We start from the raw sequence: 19,742 nt of genomic DNA on the forward strand, positions 1-19,742 counted from the left end.
CACTAATCCTTCTTTCTCTCTCTCTCTCTCTTTGTGTTAATTTGGTTCATCGGTAGTGTATCCTTATGATTTAATATAAAATCCTTCTGCCCATGTTTCAGTAGATCTCTTGTTCACTGCAACAGCATGCAGAAAAGCTGTACTGGGGGTACCTGTGGTGCCAAACTTGATTATTATGTGCCTGTTAATTGCATGAAGATTTAGAAAGAAAAAATTAAAGGGCAGCTTCCACATTACTGTATATAGCATTAGCCTTTTTGAAGAATATTCGGAATTTATTTCAAATTTTGTGTAAACTTGACAGCCAAAATTTAGTTTCATCTGCATGTTACTGTATGTCACACAACATTATAATTTTATTGTTTTTTGGAATCTTTGCACAATAGACAACTAAGTAATTGGAATAAAATACAAAAAATAAAAGTTACAATACTAAATGGCAACACATGAGGGAAATAAATCATGTATAGTCATTTCCATAATATGACTGTATATGTGTTCTCATATGGAGCCAATGGCATTGTCTGTTGAGCTTAACCCTCCTCCTTTGAATAAATAACCTTGGTCTGAAAGCTAAAGAACATTTATGATCTTCAGCAATATTATGAGCATGGTTTTATGACTATTTAACAGTGTTTTGTATTTTATAAAACACCTCCTTAGTTTTCTCCTTAGTTTTGTGATCTTATTTTTTAATTTATTTGGCATGGCTGTATGATTTTGATTTTGTAGAAATAAATAGTAGTAGCTTTTGTTGAAGCAGTCATGAAAAGGAAATTATGAATATCCTAAACTTGCAGTTCTGATGTTGTTCTATAGCGAACTATAGAAAACTTGAAAACTGTGATGTCTAGTATTAAACTGGCCGAGACCTACTTTGGACGTTAACAATAAGTTGTGGAAGACAACAATGTGTACATTAGTGTGAACTTTTTTGAATTGTGACAGTGTAAGAGAAATTATAATCCAGGTGACAGCTCCACTGTTTTTAATTTTTTTAAATAAAATAAGGGACTTTTTAATTACTCATCTTACGGATTATGGAGAAGAGAAAATTCATTCTACATAGGGAAAGATAAAGGAAAAGTTATAGACTCTGAAATGGAACACCTAGCCATTGAACAGTACTCAGAACCTCCGTTGTTTGCTGCATAAGCACACCCATATAGCATCTTGCTTCAGATGCCAGCTTCTCTAGAATCCATGTACAAAAATTTACTTCCACTCTGGTACAAGCCATACTGTAATTCTGTCAGAGACAACAAAGAACTTGGAAGTGTGTGTGGGTGTGTGTGTGTGTTTGGGGGAGGGGGGGGGGGGGGCAAATAGCAGAGGGAGACAAAGAGACGTGTACAGTAAGAAGGATCATTCATGACAAGTGTTTAAGCACATTCCAAGACAAGGTTCCCAGGACTGCTTGAGGAAGTGGAAACACCACTGCAATACGTGTGTGAACAGGGGAAGGGAGTACTTTCAAGGAAACAAGAATTAAATAACTCTGAGACGAATAAAATATTAATTTTTAAAAAGGCCTCATATGCATGTTTCTTATCATCTTATATTATTCAGTCACTGGGCCATTCTACTACTCATATTCCTAACTTACTTAATTAATGCTTGAAAGTGAATAAATATACAAGAGAAAATACATTGTCATTCTGCTGAATAAAGTATTGCTACCATTTCTCATTTGAATTTGTTTTTGTTCCATTCGATTTAGCTGTTACTGTGTGATATCGCTGTAATGTCAGTGGTCTTGTTGAGAGACTTATCTCCAAGTGATTTACCTCATAATGTAGGAAAATATTAAACATCTCAGAATTTGCTATGTGTATTAAAAAAGGAAATATGACAACAGAGACTGATAAAGATGAAGTTCTTTTTATATTTTTTTGGTCATGAAATAAATGCAAAGTTTTTCCACAGACTCTTAGAGCGTGTGCAGTCAGAAGACCCTGCCTGGAAAGACAGTGGAGCAGCATTCATAAGTTCTGTTACTAGACTGCTGGAGAGGCTGCTGGACTACAGAAGTGTCATACAGGGGGATGAGAACAGGGACAAACGAATGTCCTGCACCGTCAATCTTCTTGTGAGTCACTACACTACCATTAACCATATTTGGCCATTAAAAATAGCTATTCTAATATTAATTTGTGGTGTTTTTTGTATTAATTGGAATATAAACGGATTGTCTCTTGTCAATAGATTAATGTATTCATAACAGCTGATTCACAACTACAAGAATTTGTCAAAAATTTTTTGCATGTTGATAATGCCGGGTGATTACAATAAAAGTGCAGTTACTCACAGAAGTCCAACATGGACTGTAATTATCATATGGTAGTGAAACTTGGTAGATATTCGAATGTGTTAAAGGTGAAACCGACCTATGTGGGAAAAAAAAAGTTCCAGTTTTGGCCATCAAGTGCAAATTTGACACTGTGAATGCAAGAAAGATGTATAGAAATGTTTCCATATGCACCGTGTAGTGTAAAATGTGCCTCGTCAGTCCACAGAATATTGCCTGGATGTTGGCAGAAAAGGTCAAACAAGTGAGAAAGGCATAATGTTGATTTTATTATGAATCACAGCTTGCACCATTTGTTAAATATGAGTACTGGAGACATCAACGAGATGCTGCATCTGTAAAACAACATGATCAGCAGCTACTCACAGCAGTTCTGGTTGAATCTGAGCAACATGTTCCTGTATACTGACCTTCAGATCAGGTAGAGGTCAAATGTGTCCCTGGTAAATGCATTCTTTTGGATATCCCCAAACCAAAAAGTCACGTGGATTCAGACCAGGTGACGTTGCAGCCCACGAATCTGGAGAACCACTGGAAATAACACAGCAGATCTTTCACTGGGTGAGTGAACATGAAGTGTTCCCACACATTTGCTCTCTTTCAAAGCAGGAAACAGGTACTGGGCAAGGATGTCTTGATAACAGCTACATATCATGGTACACTTGAAAGGTGCTCCGGATGTCTTCTCTTCAAAGAAGAGCACATCTAGAATAAAGGTGCTTGTGAATACACATGACACAGTCACATATGATGAGTACAGCTGTTATTTTTGCACAACACAATGTTTAATGGTACCCCAGATTGGGCAGTACTGTGTATTCACTGCACCGTGTAGTGTAAAATGTGTCTCATCACTCTGTAGAATATTGCCCAGTCACATGTCAATTTTAATCATTGCCAGAAAACCGAAGAGGAAATTCAGGATGTTGCTGCTGAACATGAGGTTCCAGTTGTTGCACTGACTGGACTGCAAAACTTTCTATACTGTTGACAATGGGTGGACAATTTTCATGACATTGCATTGGTACTAGCACTACCTTGGGCACATCCCGCATGGTCAGTTACAGCAACAGCAACCTTGTGAAGAACTTCCACTGGGATAGGACACCTTTCTCTTCCAGGTGCCACACCAAGCTCACCTGTGTTTTCAAATTTCATTATCATTTTCTTTCAACTATTTAATGATACTGTGCCTCTCCTCAGACCTTTCAGTTGGCAACACCCTCTCATTGCAGCATTGCAACTGTTGTCATTCACACAAATAGCTTCAATTCCAGATCACTGTCTCTCTTCTCAATAACCACACTTTTCACTCACATTATGGCTTGTCAAATGACAGCATGGATGTCATACTGTCATACAAACAGTGTACAGTGCCAGATTTGCACCTGGTGGCCAAAATTGGAACTGATTTTCCACAGTAACAAATTAGCATATCTACCAAGTTTTACTGCAATACGATGATTACAGCACACTCTGGACCTCCATGAGTAGCTGCACTTTAATTTATTTCCACCCAATATAAGAACTCCACATTGAGCTAAGAGGACTGATGTTATATAATGGGATGGAAATGAAAGAGGCTAGTTAACAACAGACATTTTTTCGTGCAGCCAACTGAGTTAAAGCTTCAGTTTTGCACAAAATTGCAACAGCTACCACATTTGTCTTTGTCATGTCCTGTGAGCAATAATATTATTTGAATTCACCATCTGACCTCCAGTCAGTCTATGAGATGACTACAAGGTTTGCTGCCTTTAATTATTAGTTTCTATACCAGCACTGGTAGAACTCTGCTCATATCAGTCCTTGATTTATGGAACTGATAACTGTGCTTCGTAATATGTCAATTTCTCCATTGTCTGCCAACTCAAAATAAAAAAAATAAAATAAAAAGTTTTACAGAATTAGTCTAGATCCCATAATTTGCTTCAGTTAAAGTCTTCACCTCAATATACTAGATTTTTAGACAATCATTATTTTTGGTATGTTTTAACAGTAGTACCGCATTATGGATTTAGTTTTAACTGCTTTTTGAATTGGTGTCAGGCAATTATCAGCAAATGCTAATCTACTTGATTTCTTTTGTCATATCTGTGAGACAATCAGAAAATGATTAATGAGAAGACTGGGGCTGTGATACATACACCTTCCTAAAATTATTCTTGTCCAAGTTACAGAACTGTAGGCAAATCAGTGTGTCAAAGAACTCTGTTGTTGGTGCTGAGAACTGTGAGCAGTTGTTGGTTTCACAATCTTATCTATGATCTCTTATCAGTTGCTGCAGGGGAAGTCTATTATTGCTGTTGATGTAAAAGTGAATGTGTTTGACACAAAATGTGGTTAAATGAGAAATTCATGATATGTCAGTGAAATGTTGTAAAAGTGATTCATAAAGTGAAATTAGAAAATAAATTAGTTAAATCAGAAAGTAATATTTATCCTTAGTTAATTAGAGCAGCTAGATTTTTGTATCTCAGAATAACCAGTATGGCATCATTGTTCTGTAAGTCACACCTAATGCTTTAAATGACAAACTGTATAGAACCTGGAGGAAGAGTTGTGATCTAATTTTCTGGGAAATAACTAAGTAATTGAGTGTGTTACCCTATCAACTGCAAACTGCATTACTATTCAATAATTTACTTTTTTGATTGACATATTTCACCTATGAAGCAAGTTTCTGGAATTAAACTCTAATTTGCTTGTATATGTGAGGTGTAACACAAATATTGTTGAAGCCAAGAGTCAGGAAGAAGGAAACAGACCGCCTTTCTACTACTCGAAGCAAAAGTTTCTCTGAACCTAAATCTGACTACAGTCATATCAATTTCTGAACTTTTAAAAATATCAGTGCTGCAACTATGAATAGTAATTACTTAACTGAACTCTCGCTATAACAGTAAGATGGAAAGTTCTCCGTTTGGCATAAAGATTTTGTTGATATCAATGAAATTTTGTATTTTTTACTTCATGCAAAATCTTTGGAAAAATTCTGCCTGTACACAGTTTCAAAGTAATCATTATTTACTTGTTTTATTCATGACAATAAAGTGAAATATCCAAAGAAACAATTTTCTTTTAAAAAGAGTGTCAGCAGGAGCAGGAAGAAAAATAAAGCCCACATGTAGCCCTTGATTTCATTGTGCAATTCACAGTCTAGGTGACAGCATAAGTGTCCAAGCAAAGTAGTTTAACAGCAACATTAAGAGAACTGGTGTACTTAAACTGTTGTGCTTGTTCTATACAGTGCAACAAGCCAAGATGAAAGTCTTTCCTTGTTGTTTCAGTAAGAATTTCATGCTTTGAGTTTACAAAAAAATTTGTGAATACCTATGGGCAAAATGAAATTAAACATTTTTGATATGATCATGCCTCTGAAACAATGGGCAGAAGCTCAGGCAAAGGAAAAGGATTACTGAATGAAATTTACTGGGTTATTTTCTACATCACATATATGTGTAGTCAATCACAAATCTGAATGTAATGGGAACTAAACAGTTACTGATCATTTTTATAAGGCTTGCAGAGAAGAAATTGATGAATCAGTACTACAAATAAACTCAGTTAAAATGAGTAATTGATTTAAACAGTTCAATTGGCCAGGAGGCGTTTTCTGACCTTTAAAGAATTCTGACATATGACCACTGTATAAAACAGAAGCAAGCACTGACATAAATAATTGTAAGACAGTTTTATTGACTTATTAAGTTACTGAAAAGAGTAATTTTAGATCAAAGGGAAGCTTTCTGCTGTAAATATAACCTTCTAAATAACTTGCAGCATGGGTTCTGGAAAGGGCAATATGCAGTAACATTGGACCTTTTCTGAATTTGCTTAAGATCTTTGATTCTGTGAATCATGCAGTACTTTGATCCAAAGTAGAAACTTATGGTATAAGAGGATTAAACTAAATTTCTTAAAGTTGTTGTATTTGAGATAGAAGATAGCATGATAAACTATGTTCTAAGAATAAAGGTAAAATACTAAAAGTAAAATCTACATAGAAGACTCACAGCTGTGGAGTCCCACTGGAAAGAATTATTGGGCTATTTTTGTTTCTTGTGTATATTAATGACATAACAGAGCCACAAAACTCAAAAGTTGTGCACTATGTTGATGCTACATCATTTATTATCTTGTACTGTACTGAATAGCTACAAATGCGAAACAATAAAGATAACTTTGATGTAATCACAGAACGTCTAATCTCGAGTAAACTTGCATTGAATAAGTGCAAGACTGTTGTGATGAAGTTCCTGTTAAATTATAAACAATCTCAAGCGGACATAAATATTGAACCACTGTCTACAGCTGAAACAACCAATAAACTTATATTTGCAGATATTGTGATTGATGAACATCTTACATGGAAATAGCACACAAGTCACATCAGTAAAAAAATTAGTTGCAGTGTTAACCTACTAAAATCCCTCATAAATATAATAATGTCTCCTGTTCTTAAACAAATACACTATGGATTAATGCATTCACATTTTCAATATGGCATTGAAATCTGAGGCGGGGCACTCACACTCTACATGGATAGGATATTTGGGCTACAGAAAAGAGCAGTTAGAATAGTATATCCTTAAGACAAGTATGTTCATAAAAGAGAGTGAAGAAACAAATATAATGAATATGGACAGTCATAATTACAATTCTCAAACCAGATGTGCTTATCACAGGATACTGAATAATAAAAGAGCTGCAGATCACAGTCTACTTGCAGCTAACAAGTTGCCAAATAACATAAAGTAACATTGTGGAAATCTTTTTAAGGTCAAATTGAAACAAGTGTTTACTATAGTATGTTTATACTATCTCGAAGATTTTTGGACTTCATTATTGCTAATACAGCATTTGTAAATCAAAATATATAAATGGTGATAAATGTTTATGTAATAGTATTTAATGTTCTACTTGTTGTATATATTCATTATGTTTGTGGCTCGATATCATTATTGTGGATGTACAAAAGATGACAATTTGCCAGACTGCAATGTTATTATGGACAAATTAGGATTATTACTATTATTATTATTATGCAATATATTTACAAAGCTGGCAAATGATTAGATGCCCATTATTAATTACACTCTATTTTTAAAGCTATGATTTAATTGTAACCATTTCCTTTCAGAATTTTTATAAAAATGAAATAAATCGCAAAGAAATGTATCTGAGATACATTTACAAGTTGCATGACTTGCATTTGCCTGCTGAAAATTATACAGAGGCTGGCTTTACAATGAAGCTGTATGCTGACCAGCTAAGTTGGTCAGACAAAACACTTGTATCAGATCCACACTATCCTGGTCTCACAGAGCTAGAGCGAAAGGAGCAGTTATATCAGCAAATTATTCATTACTTCGACCGAGGAAAGGTAAGATATGTTATAGCGTTTGTACAACTCTTTTTTTTTTTTCACTTTTGTAGCATTGCGTGTCTGTAGATCTTCTAAAGTGAGTAGGTTCAGCAACATTTATTGTTCATTCAGCACTTATGCATTCATTATATTCTATTGATCCCACTGGGAAGGATTTGAGAGTGGTAATAGTGTTCAGAAATATGACAAGAGAGTGGTAAGATACTATAGACTGTCCTATAGTGGTACCACACATTAAGTGAGTGTTTATAACATTTTGTAAAATTTTGCACTGTACTCTACTGTGTGGTCTAGAATGGGAGCAGGAGTGTATGGTAGAGAGTGGAGGGCGATGACAGAGGAAGGTCTACGGTACAATCTGCACTCAGCATCTGTGCATGCCATTGCAATTTTATTTTCCATTGCCTCGTGAATGGCATTTCTTTGCAGCAGAAGTTTCTCCTTAGTAAAATATATGTTATATTCCCCAGCTCAGTTTGCTACTCCTTCTTGTTGTTCTTCATTTACCATATAATACAACTACCTACAAAAATAGTATATTTTGTAGATGGTTGATAACTCCTTTATTTCATGTGTCTGCTGTATTTTCAATTTCTCAAGTAATGTTTTTTTCCCCCAGTGATGCAGTTACCTGTTATCAGACATTGCCTGAAAGAATGCTGCACAGATATTCAGTCAGATCTTGATCAGATTTAAAAACAATGCAAAGACTGTCAGCTTCCTTTGAATATTTAGAAATGTAAAATTGTACACTTCACAACACAGTGTGATGAAAAGTGGTATGCTTTTTGTTACTGTGTCATTGAGTCATAACTAGATTCAGTCAACGCATACAAATATCTGGCTGACTAGACATCTGCAAGGGGTTCCAAGAGGACACTTGCCCACCACATGGAATTTGGAGTAGGCTACAGAATTTTTATTCATATAATGCGTGGGTAGCCATCAATTCTCAAGGTTATAATAATTTTTTTGTGTCACCTTAAAATTTAGTTACTGTATTTTATTGACTATAAGATGCTTTGGACTACAGGAGGCACCTTAATTTTTAAGCAGTTTTTTAAAAAAAGTAACATTTTTACCATTTTTATTATTAAACTGCAAAGCCAGACTAAAAAAAAATCTTAGTTTATAAAACCAAAATGACCTTTAAAATCCCTGACAATTGTCATCTGAGCTTTCTTCTTTTATGTCTTCTCTCACTCTAGATTAAGACTTGTTTGATTGTAGGTCATTTTAAAGCTACCTTTGGTGTGAAATCATGTTGGGTTTCCTTCATCATTCATTTGTTCCATTCCTCTCTCATATGGACATTAAATGGTTTATTTATATCAAAAAGTTGCAGTTCTGGAGTAAGTCTTCCCAGAATAACAGCAAGCTCTGTATTTCCCTAACTCAGTTTCTCTTCCACAGAATTTTTCAAATGACTACTAAACTGATCTAGCACAAAATGAGAACTGTTTTTCAATAAAGCACCTTTCCTTCTCTCCCAAACTCTGTTAATCCATAATTTCATACCTGCCTCATCCATCCAACTCTTGCCATGTATGTGAACAACACCTGGCAGAATTTCAGAAGGTTTTGGCACTGTTTTGCACTCGAAAATGATCATTGGGTTAAGTTTAGTACTGTCAGCACAACATGAAAGGGCAACAGTGTAGTGCATTTTTTCATGTCCACGTATTTCAATACATCATCTTCTAGTTTTGGCCATTTTGCAGTCAGTCCTCTATTTGAACATTGAGTCTTCTTCATTTTTTTCAGTTCTTCTTTACTAGCCCACCAATTGCTAAAGGTTTTTTCTGTTCATGAAGGGCCAAAATGCCACTCAGCTTCTCTGTTTGCATGTTCTTCTGCATAGCTATTACTCTCAATTTATAGCTTGCATCATATGAATACCTTTAATTTCTTTCCATTGTGAAAAACTAGCTACTAACAAAAATATTGTACTGTTGCAATAACACAAATCACTTTCAATTCAAGTTCAAAGGCATCATAGACTGCAATGATCTAGATAACGTTCTGAGTTTGTGTTGGCAGTGTGGGAGGGAGACAGTGTTAACACACTTGTCAATCCCCGCAACTCATGTTTGTTCCATTGGTGCACTGCTGCTACCAGTTAAATCTAGTGTTGTCAGACAGATCTGGTTTCCCATGGCATCAAATACATCACTATTTTTAAGGCTGGCAGGAATTTTAAATCAAACACTGGACATTTTTATATTAATTTCGAGTATAAGACACACCTCAATTTTGGAGGCATTTTTTGAAGAAAAAAGTACATCTTATAATCTGTAAGATTTGGTATTATGGCATGACATATTTTGAAACTGACCAACTCATTAAAAATTGCAGTTTAGAGCCTTGCCTCTCCCCAAGGAAAAATATTGTAGGTGTCCATGCCTGAGTGTCTCAATTTGTCGACATATGAAATGGAACAATCACATAGGCTCAATTGTAGGTAAAGCAAATGGCTGACTTTGGTTCATCAGTAGATTTCTGTGACAATGAAACCTTTCTACAAAGGAGACTGCTGACAAAACACACAAACATGCCATGTTAGAGTATTGTTCAAGAGTGTGGAGCCCATACCGAACAGGGCTATCAGGAGGTACTGAATGTATGCAAAGAAGGGCAGCATATGTGATCACAGGTTTGTTTGAATCGTGGGTGTGCCTTATTGAAATGCTGAAAAGCCTGAAATGGAAGACACTTGAAGATAAACGTGAACTATCCTGCAAAAGCTTATTTCAATAATTTCAAGAACCAGTATTAAACAAAGAATTTAGGAATATGCTACAGTATTATTCCCTTAGGGACCAAAAATACAAGATTAAGCTAGTTACAGCATGCACAGACACTTTAAACAGTAATCTTTTCCACATTCCATACATTATTTGAATGAGAAGAAGTCCTAGTACATGGTGAAAGGGGAAGTACCATCTGCCGTGCACTGTACAGTGGTTCACAGAGTACTGATGAGGATGTAGATGTACGGAGTGTTCTGATGCCTCCACTTTGCTACAGTCTCACTTTATGCTCTACTAAAGCTTCTTTCCTATTCTCAAAAATCTACTCGGAACTGTTGGTGGTTACTTTATGTGAACAGAATTTCAGTAAATGATCATTAGCAAGAGAGATACCAATCTAATTAATTGAGGTTCATTATTATATTATTTCATGAAAATGTTGTTACCATATTAATTAGGTAGAAGTAAATAGGTGATATGATAGCTATTTCAAAACAACTCAATCTTGACATAATTAAAGAAGTATACTGAAAAAAGCAATAACCAGAATACTGGAGATTGTGCCAATTACACCAGAATAAACAAGTCCCACCCCTCGTCCAAGTTGTGGGAGATGGGCAATGGTATGAAGTAGGGGATTGCCTGTAGGAGCGAGGTATAGTGGGTACTGTGTGTGCTCCAGGACCACTACGGTAGGTGTGAAGGTCCCACAGGAACCCTGAAAAGTGATGAAAGTGATGGCTAACAGGGCTCTGGTAAAGCTACGATAGGCCCAGCAAGCCAGCAGTGGATTATGATTTCTGCTTTCAAAAATTGAATGGGCCTTGGGAAGGACAGATTTAATCAATGACAAACTGGCTATAAACGAGGACTAAGATTTGGAACATTAAATATACAAACATTGACTGGAAAGGTGGAGGAGAAGATAGACATGATGGAAAGAAGGAAGTTAAACCTATTGGGGTTATGATACTTAAAAAAACAGTCTTGGTTGCAAGGCTCTTTTAATCAGAGTGACTGGTCTCATTCCTTAAGGATCATCTTCAGACTCCAGAACAGCAGGTGGACTTCCATGGAGCAGGCTGTGCAGATCCACGACGCTGAACTGACTGCTATTGGGGCTAGCTGAAATGAGATGGAAAGGAGACAGAAGGAGAGAACTGAGGAAAGGCTACCGACTGTACTGCAGTGGAAATGATGAGGGAAAGAGAACTGGAGTTGGAATAATAGTAAAAGATGGATTAAAAGAGGATGTGAAGAGAATAAGTGATTGGATGATGAAGACCAAAATATCACTCAAGACGACGACCATAGAGGTAATACAAGTGTATGTGCTACAGGTGGGTTGCATTTCTGAGGAGAAGCAAGAGTTTGAAGAGGAAATGCAGAAGTAGATGGGAAGGAAGAATATGACAGTAATGCAGAGAAAGACAAGGATGTGAAAGTGTGCTTGGATCAGAGGACTAGGGCTGCCGAAATGAGGAAGGTGAAAGACTATTGGAGTTCTGTCAAAGGAATGGCTTGCTGGTTGGGAACTCTTGGTTCAGGAAAAGAGGGAGCCTCAAGATTACCTGGTACAGTCAAGACTTAAAAGAAAGTCGATAGTTAACAACTTCCTGTACAGTAGTGAGATGAATAGGAACATCATTGACATTAAGGTAATACCATCAGAGGTCTTGGATAGCAACCACCGTTTGCTGGTAATGAACCTGAGAGGGACTACGGATAATAAAGGGACAGAAAACCAGGAAAGACATATAAGAGTATGGAAGTTGAAGGAGGAAGAAAGCAGGCTACAGTACTACAAGTAGTAAAGGAAAGCATCCCAAAGGATGAACCAAAAATGGTAGAAGAGGAATGGGGTAGATTTAAGGGAACATTAGTAAGTGTGATGGAAGTAATATGTGGGAGGACATGCAACAAAAAGAGATGGAAAGAAACACCATGCTAGAATGGTAAAACAAAGGATATAATACAGAAGAAGAATAGAGCATTTAGGGTAGGTTCCAGAAGAGAACAGTAGAGATAAGAGAAGAGTATCAGGCAAGAAAGAAAGAAGCAAAAAGAGTAGTGGCGGAGGAAAGAAGAAGGTGGATGGAACAGTAGACCTGAATGATGGAGGAGGATACTGAAGGTTCAAAAAAGGTGTTAGATGGGATAATTAAAAGTAAGAGGAAGAATGGTATAACAGATTATGCTCGAATTGTGAACAAAAGTGGACAAGATGTAATGAATAAGTAGGAACTCAAGAATATGTGAAATAAGTATTTTGAAGGACTCCTGAACCTGAATGAAGACCTGGATGAGAAGGAGCAAGCCAAGGAGAAAAAAGAGGAGAAACAGAAAATAGAAAAAGACCTTACATGGGGAGAAGTGGAAGAGGCATTGGGCAAGATGAAGGGAGGGAAATCACCAGATCTGGATAAGCTAAGTGTAGAGATGGTGAGAGCAGCAGGTGAGGTGGGGATACAATGGTTATATTGAGTAATGAAAATTGTGTGGAGACAGAAGATGATCCCAGAAGACTGGAAGAAGGGAATAACTGTCCCAATCTTTAAGAAGGGAAATAGAAAAGAGTGCAAGAAGTATCGGGGGGTAACATTGATGAGTCATTGTGCAAAGATTTTTGAGAAAATTTTGGAAGCACGAATTCAGGCAAAATTAGAAGGAAGAATGAGGGAAGAGCAACCTGGCTTTAGAACAGGAAAGTCCAATTTTAGCTGTAACAAAACTGTAGGAACATCACTATGAATATGGGATAGATCTACTAATGACCTTCCTGGACATCGAGAAAGCATATGATAGTGTACGCAGAAGCAAAGTGTGGAAAGCCCTGAAGAACATAGCAGTAGCAAAACACGTTATTAGGAGGATAAGGGAAATGTACCATGGAAGTGTTAGCTGTGCAAAAGTGGGAGGAGAGAGATCAGCTAGGATTGAACAGAAGAATGGCTTGAGGCAGGGAAGTGCACTTTCACCATTACTCTTCATTGTAGTGATGGATGATATAATGAGTACAGTAGCACAAGTAATTGGTGAAAGGAAGATGAAAGCTATGGTGCATGCAGATGATCTGATGATTTGGGGGAATAAGGAGAAGGAAGTACAAGAGCAGTTGGATGTATGGGAACAAACAGTACAAGAATATGGGATGAAATTTAGTGTAAGTAAGAGTGAGATGATTATCACAACAAGAAAGAAGGAGGGAGGAACAGCTGGAATAACAACTGATGGGGAACGATTGAGGACAGTGGAGAGTGGAGAGTTTCAAGTACCTAGGAAGGCTGATACAGGAAGATGAGGAAAAAAAAAAAAAAAAAAAACGACAGAGAAATAAACGAGTGTGGGAGAAAAGCAGAAGCATTTCAGAAGAGCACCCGACTGCAAATTGTTGCTCATGTCGGCACCAATGACTCTTGCCGTCTGGGTTCAGAGGTCATCCTCAGTTCGTACAGGCGGTTGGCGGAGTTGGTGAAGGTGGAAAGCCTCGCTCGCGGGGTGGAATCAGAGCTAACTATTTGTAGTATCGTTCCGAGAACCGATCGCGGTCCTCTTATTTGGAGCCGAGTGGAAGGCTTAAACCAGAGGCTCAGACGATTCTGCGGAGAGCTGGGGTGCAAATTTCTCGACCTCCGCTATCGGGTGGAGAAATGTAGGGCCCCCTGAATAGGTCAGGCGTGCACTACATGCCGGAAGCGGCTACGAGGGTAGCGGAGTACGTGTGGAGTGCACATGGGGTTTTTTTAGGTTAGAGAATTCCTTCCCTAGGCCCGACAAGACACCTCCTGAGACGCGGCAAGGCAGGAGTAGGCAAAATGCAACAAGGAATAAAAATATTAATGTGCTAATAGTAAACTGCAGGAGCGTCTATAGAAAGGTCCCAGAACTGCTCTCATTAATAAACGGTCACAACGCCCATATAGTACTAGGAACAGAAAGTTGGCTGAAACCAGACGTAAACAGTAATGAAATCCTAAACTCTGATTGGAATGTATACCGCAGAGATAGGCTGGACAGTGAAGGGGGAGGCATGTTTATAGCGATAAGAAGTGCAATAGTATCGAAGGAAATTGACGGAGATTCGAATTGTGAAATGATTTGGGTGAAGGTCACGGTTAAAGCAGGCTCAGACATGGTAATTGGATGTCTCTATAGGCCCCCGGGCTCAGCAGCTGTTGTGGCTCAGCACCTGAAGAATAATTTGGAAAATATTTCGAGTAGATTTCCCCACCATGTTATAGTTCTGGGTGGAGATTTTAATTTGCCGGATATAGACTGGGAGACTCAAACGTTCATAACGGGTGGCAGCGACAAAGAATCCAGTGAAATATTTTTAAGTGCTTTATCTGAAAACTACCTTGAGCAGTTAAACAGAAAACCGACTCGTGGAGATATTATATTAGACCTTCTGGTGACAAACAGACCCGAACAATTTGAATCAGTTAATGCAGAACAGGGAATCAGCGATCATAAAGCGGTTACTGCGTCGATGATTTCAGCCGTAAATAGAAATATTAAAAAAGGTAGGAAGATTTTTCTGTTTAGCAAAAGTGACAAAAAGCAGATTACAGAGTACCTGACGGCTCAACACAAAAGTTTTGTCTCAAGTGCAGATAGTGTTGAGGATCAGTGGACAAAGTTCAAAACCATAGTACAATATGCGTTAGATGAGTATGTGCCAAGCAAGATCGTAAGAGATGGAAAAGAGCCACCGTGGTACAACAACCGAGTTAAAAAACTGCTGCGGAAGCAAAGGGAACTTCACAGCAAACATAAACATAGCCAAAGCCTTGCAGACAAACAAAAATTACGCGAAGCGAAATGTAGTGTGAGGAGGGCTATGCGAGAGGCTTTCAATGAATTCGAAAGTAAAGTTCTATGTACTGACTTGGCAGAAAATCCTAAGAAATTTTGGTCCTATGTCAAAGCGGTAGGTGGATCAAAACAAAATGTCCAGACACTCTGTGACCAAAATGGTACTGAAACAGAGGATGACAGACTAAAGGCCGAATTACTAAATGTCTTCTTCCAAAGCTGTTTCACAGAGGAAGACTGCACTGTGCTTCCTTCTCTAGATTGTCGCACAGTTGACAAAATGGTAGATATCGAAATAGACGACAGAGGGATAGAGAAACAATTAAAATCGCTCAAAAGAGGAAAGGCCGCTGGTCCTGATGGGATACCAGTTCGATTTTACACAGAGTACGCGAAGGAACTTGCCCCCCTTCTTGCAGCGGTGTACCGTAGGTCTCTAGAAGAGCGAAGCGTTCCAAAGGATTGGAAAAGGGCACAGGTCATCCCCGTTCTCAAGAAGGGACGTCGAACAGATGTGCAGAACTATAGACCTATATCTCTAACGTCGATCAGTTGTAGAATTTTGGAACACGTATTATGTTCGAGTATAATGTCTTTTCTGGAGACTAGAAATCTACTCTGTAGGAATCAGCATGGGTTTCGAAAAAGACGATCGTGTGAAACCCAGCTCACGCTATTCGTCCACGAGACTCAGAGGGCCTTAGACACGGGTTCACAGGTAGATGCCGTGTTTCTTGACTTCCGCAAGGCGTTTGACACAGTTCCCCACAGTCGTTTAATGAACAAAGTAAGAGCATACGGACTATCAGATCAATTGTGTGATTGGATTGAGGAGTTCCTAGATAACAGAACGCAGCACGTCATTCTCAATGGAGAGAAGTCTTCCGAAGTAAGAGTGATTTCAGGTGTGCCGCAGGGGAGTGTCATAGGACCGTTGCTATTCACAATATACATAAATGACCTGGTGGATGACATCAGAAGTTCACTGAGGCTTTTTGCAGATGATGCTGTGGTGTATCGAGAGGTTGCAACAATGGAAAATTGTACTGAAATGCAGGAGGATCTGCAGCGAATTGACGCATGGTGCACGGAATGGCAATTGAATCTCAATGTAGCGAAGTGTAATGTGATGCGAATACATAGAAAGATAGGTCCCTTATCATTTAGCTACAAAATAGCAGGTCAGCAACTGGAAGCAGTTAATTCCATAAATTATCTGGGAGTACGCATTAGGAGTGATTTAAAATGGAATGATCATATAAAGTTGATCGTCGGTAAAGCAGATGCCAGACTGAGATTCATTGGAAGAATCCTAAGGAAATGCAATCCGACAACAAAGGAAGTAGGTTACAGTACGCTTGTTCGCCCAATGCTTGAATACTGCTCAGCAGTGTGGGATCCGCACCAGGTAGGGTTGATAGAAGAGATAGAGAAGATCCAACGGAGAGCAGCGCGCTTCGTTACAGGATCATTTAGTAATTGCGAAAGCGTTACGGAGATTGTAGATAAACTCCATTGGAAGACTCTGCAGGAGAGACGCTCAGTAGCTCGGTACGGGCTTTTGTTGAAGTTTCGAGAACATACCTTCACCGAAGAGTCAAGCAGTATATTGCTCCCTCCTACGTATATCTCGCGAAGAGACCATGAGGATAAAATCAGAGAGATTAGAGCCCACACAGAAGCATACCGACAATCCTTCTTTCCACGTACAATACGAGACTGGAATAGAAGGGAGAACCGATAGAGGTACTCAGGGTACCCTCCGCCACACACCGTCAGGTGGCTTGTGGAGTACAGATGTAGATGTAGATGTAGATGTAGAAGAAGCCTGATATGGTGCAAGGATGTATCCCAAATCAGTAGAAAAGCTTATATACTGGACATACTATGTCACGATCCTGACATAAGCATCAGAAACCTGGGTTATGAAAGGAAGAGAGAAAGGCAAAGTGCAAACTAGTGAGATGAAATTCTTGAAAAACAGTATTGGAGTGACAAAGATAGACAGGTTAAAAAATGAGGGGATCAGAGAGTTAATGAAGGTGGAACCATTACAGGAGTAGATAGAGAAATCAAGGCTGACATGGTATGGACACGTTAAGAGAATGGAGGAGAAGAGGATACCCAGGAGGATACACAAGGTGAAACTGGAAGGAAAGAGACCAAGAGGAAGACTAAGAGACAGATGGCTGAAAGGAGTAGAGGAATGCGTCCAGAAGAAAGGAGAAGACTGGACCTAGGTGAAGATGGAGAGATGGTGGCAAGACAGAAGGCGATGGAGAGGCCTATATTCCATGCAGACCCAACGAGAGGCTGGAAACTGTCCAAGTGATGATGATGATGATTATTATGATGACAGATGAAGGTGAAAGTCTTGAGAGACTAGTTAGAATAATGAGATATGAATACCAGCCTTACAATTTTAATAAAAATTGCAAGCATCTATTAAATTTGATGCTGCTGCTATAGTACAGATCAAAGGCTGGATTAATAGATTTTCCTGTTTTTCTGTCACATCATACAGAAATTGCACCAACTTCTGATTATCATATATTACTATTTATGGGATAATGAATAGCAAACACATTAGTATTAATAAATAAAAATTATCTTATATTTTGTAGCCTGGAATGTGATATTTAGTGGAAGGAGAAGAGAGGAGAGGAGAGAGTAGAGAATCGAGACTTTCATTGCAGTTTGTGTTATATTTCACACATCTGATGAGTTTGTTTTTCCCATATTTGTTACTGTTATTATTTCAGCCTTTTCAGTAACTACTGGATTTTGAGTAAAATCTAACAATGAAAGGGTATTTTTTTATCTTCTATATTTATTTGATCTTATTTTGTCTGTGTTTATTTTCTTGTGCTTAAAATAAAATTATTATTTTCTATTTCTGTTTCAGTGCTGGGAGAAAGGCATCCCCCTCTGCAAAGAATTAGCTGATCTCTATGAGCATAGACTCTTTGACTATGCTAAACTGAGCCAAATTCTTAAGACACAGGCCAGTTTCTTTGATAACATTCTAACACAGCTTAGGCCAGAGCCAGAGTACTTCAGGGTTGGATTTTATGGTTTGAGCTTTCCATTATTTGTTAGGGTATGTAAAAATATGTATAGATTTTCCTTATGTCTCCTTTAACTGACTATAACTACCACCTGTTGTTAGACAGAGTTCTTTCTTTGTTTTATAGCATTAGATAAACCTTTTGAATTTTACTGTATCAGCAAATTACATGACAGTACATTTCCTGCTGCATTTGTTGACAAAATGTGTAAAGTTATATTTGTTTCTCAGATGAGCTAACACAGTGAACTATTATCATTCCTAGTAAAATGAACTATTGTAAATATGTTCTGTCTGGTTATTTATGACATTTGCCTATACTCCTTAATAATTTTGACTCAGTTATCTTGTTGTTGTGTGAGTGTGTTGTTTGATAATCTTCTTCTGTATCTTGTCTTGTTGCTGATTATATTACTTCCAGTAAAAGGAAATAAAAAGTATAGTTGCTTTACATTGTTGGTTGGGAAACTGAGGAGGGTAGTTTCAGACATCATACTAAAAATACTCTTTATCTCCCTTCAGACTGTCAGCTTGTTTTCACAAACTATGAATGCTGTGTTTGCAGTTTTACCGTTAAGCTTAGATGACCATACTAAAAGGTCACAATACATAACATCCCATTCAACAGACATAGTATACTCAACAGTGCATTCACATAACTCAAGAAATTGCAGCATATTATGGTTGATGAGAATTTGTTCACTGCAGTTCTTTAGTCTTATTTGTGCATTCTGATGATGCAAATTTCCTTCACAATCCGGGTTTTAACAGGTTATCTCTGTATAATGGTGGCAGCTAAGACAGGCCATACAAAATACAGGGTGAGGCCAATAAAAGTGGCCCAGAGAACAGAGTTCCAGGGAGCAAAGAAACACAGTAGAGGAAGGGAAATACAGTATTAGCCTGATTATAGCAGACGTTGAAAGCGACCACCACTCATCTCTTTGCACTTTTGGACCCTGGTCAGCAAGTTTATGAAGGTGGATTGAAGATGTAATACCAGAATTGTAGCAGACTCATCCAAAATGTTCTGCTGCAGTTCTTAAAGACTATGGGGTTGTTGCAATACACCTGAGACTTGAGGGCTACCCACACAAAGTAATTGCACACTTACAGATCATGTGAACTGGGTGGCCAGCAAGGTCCATGACAAGATTGACCTCTTCTAACAATTCTGTGAGGCATGAAAATTGTGTAAATTTGATCCAAGATTCAACTGGTTATATGGGCAGTTGCTCCATCCTGTTAGGTTGTGATTATATGCATATATTTACGTCCAGTCATATCCACTCATATGGGCCACTTTTAATTGCCCCACTCTATATATCTAGAACAAGTAAATGCATCAAGGTGAGGTTTTCGTAAAGTTATGATGGACAGTGTGGCAAGTTTCTGATGTATGCAAGTAGATTT

General features: G+C 38.0%; 1 protein-coding gene across 4 annotated transcripts in view; it reads left to right on the forward strand.

Annotated features, from left to right (window-relative positions):
• The window catches only part of LOC126299499 (dedicator of cytokinesis protein 3), a 951,484-nt gene that overhangs the window by 879,390 nt on the left and 52,352 nt on the right, over positions 1 to 19,742 (forward strand). For all 4 annotated transcript variants that reach the window (XM_049991443.1, XM_049991445.1, XM_049991444.1 and 1 more), the window contains 3 exons: positions 1,927 to 2,089; positions 7,452 to 7,694; positions 18,168 to 18,362. In XM_049991443.1, coding sequence (XP_049847400.1) covers positions 1,927 to 2,089; positions 7,452 to 7,694; positions 18,168 to 18,362 — 601 coding nt within the window. The remainder of the gene's footprint in view (positions 1 to 1,926; positions 2,090 to 7,451; positions 7,695 to 18,167; positions 18,363 to 19,742) is intronic.

Source organism: Schistocerca gregaria, chromosome X, assembly GCF_023897955.1.
Source record: "Schistocerca gregaria isolate iqSchGreg1 chromosome X, iqSchGreg1.2, whole genome shotgun sequence".
NCBI lineage: Eukaryota > Metazoa > Arthropoda > Insecta > Orthoptera > Acrididae > Schistocerca > Schistocerca gregaria.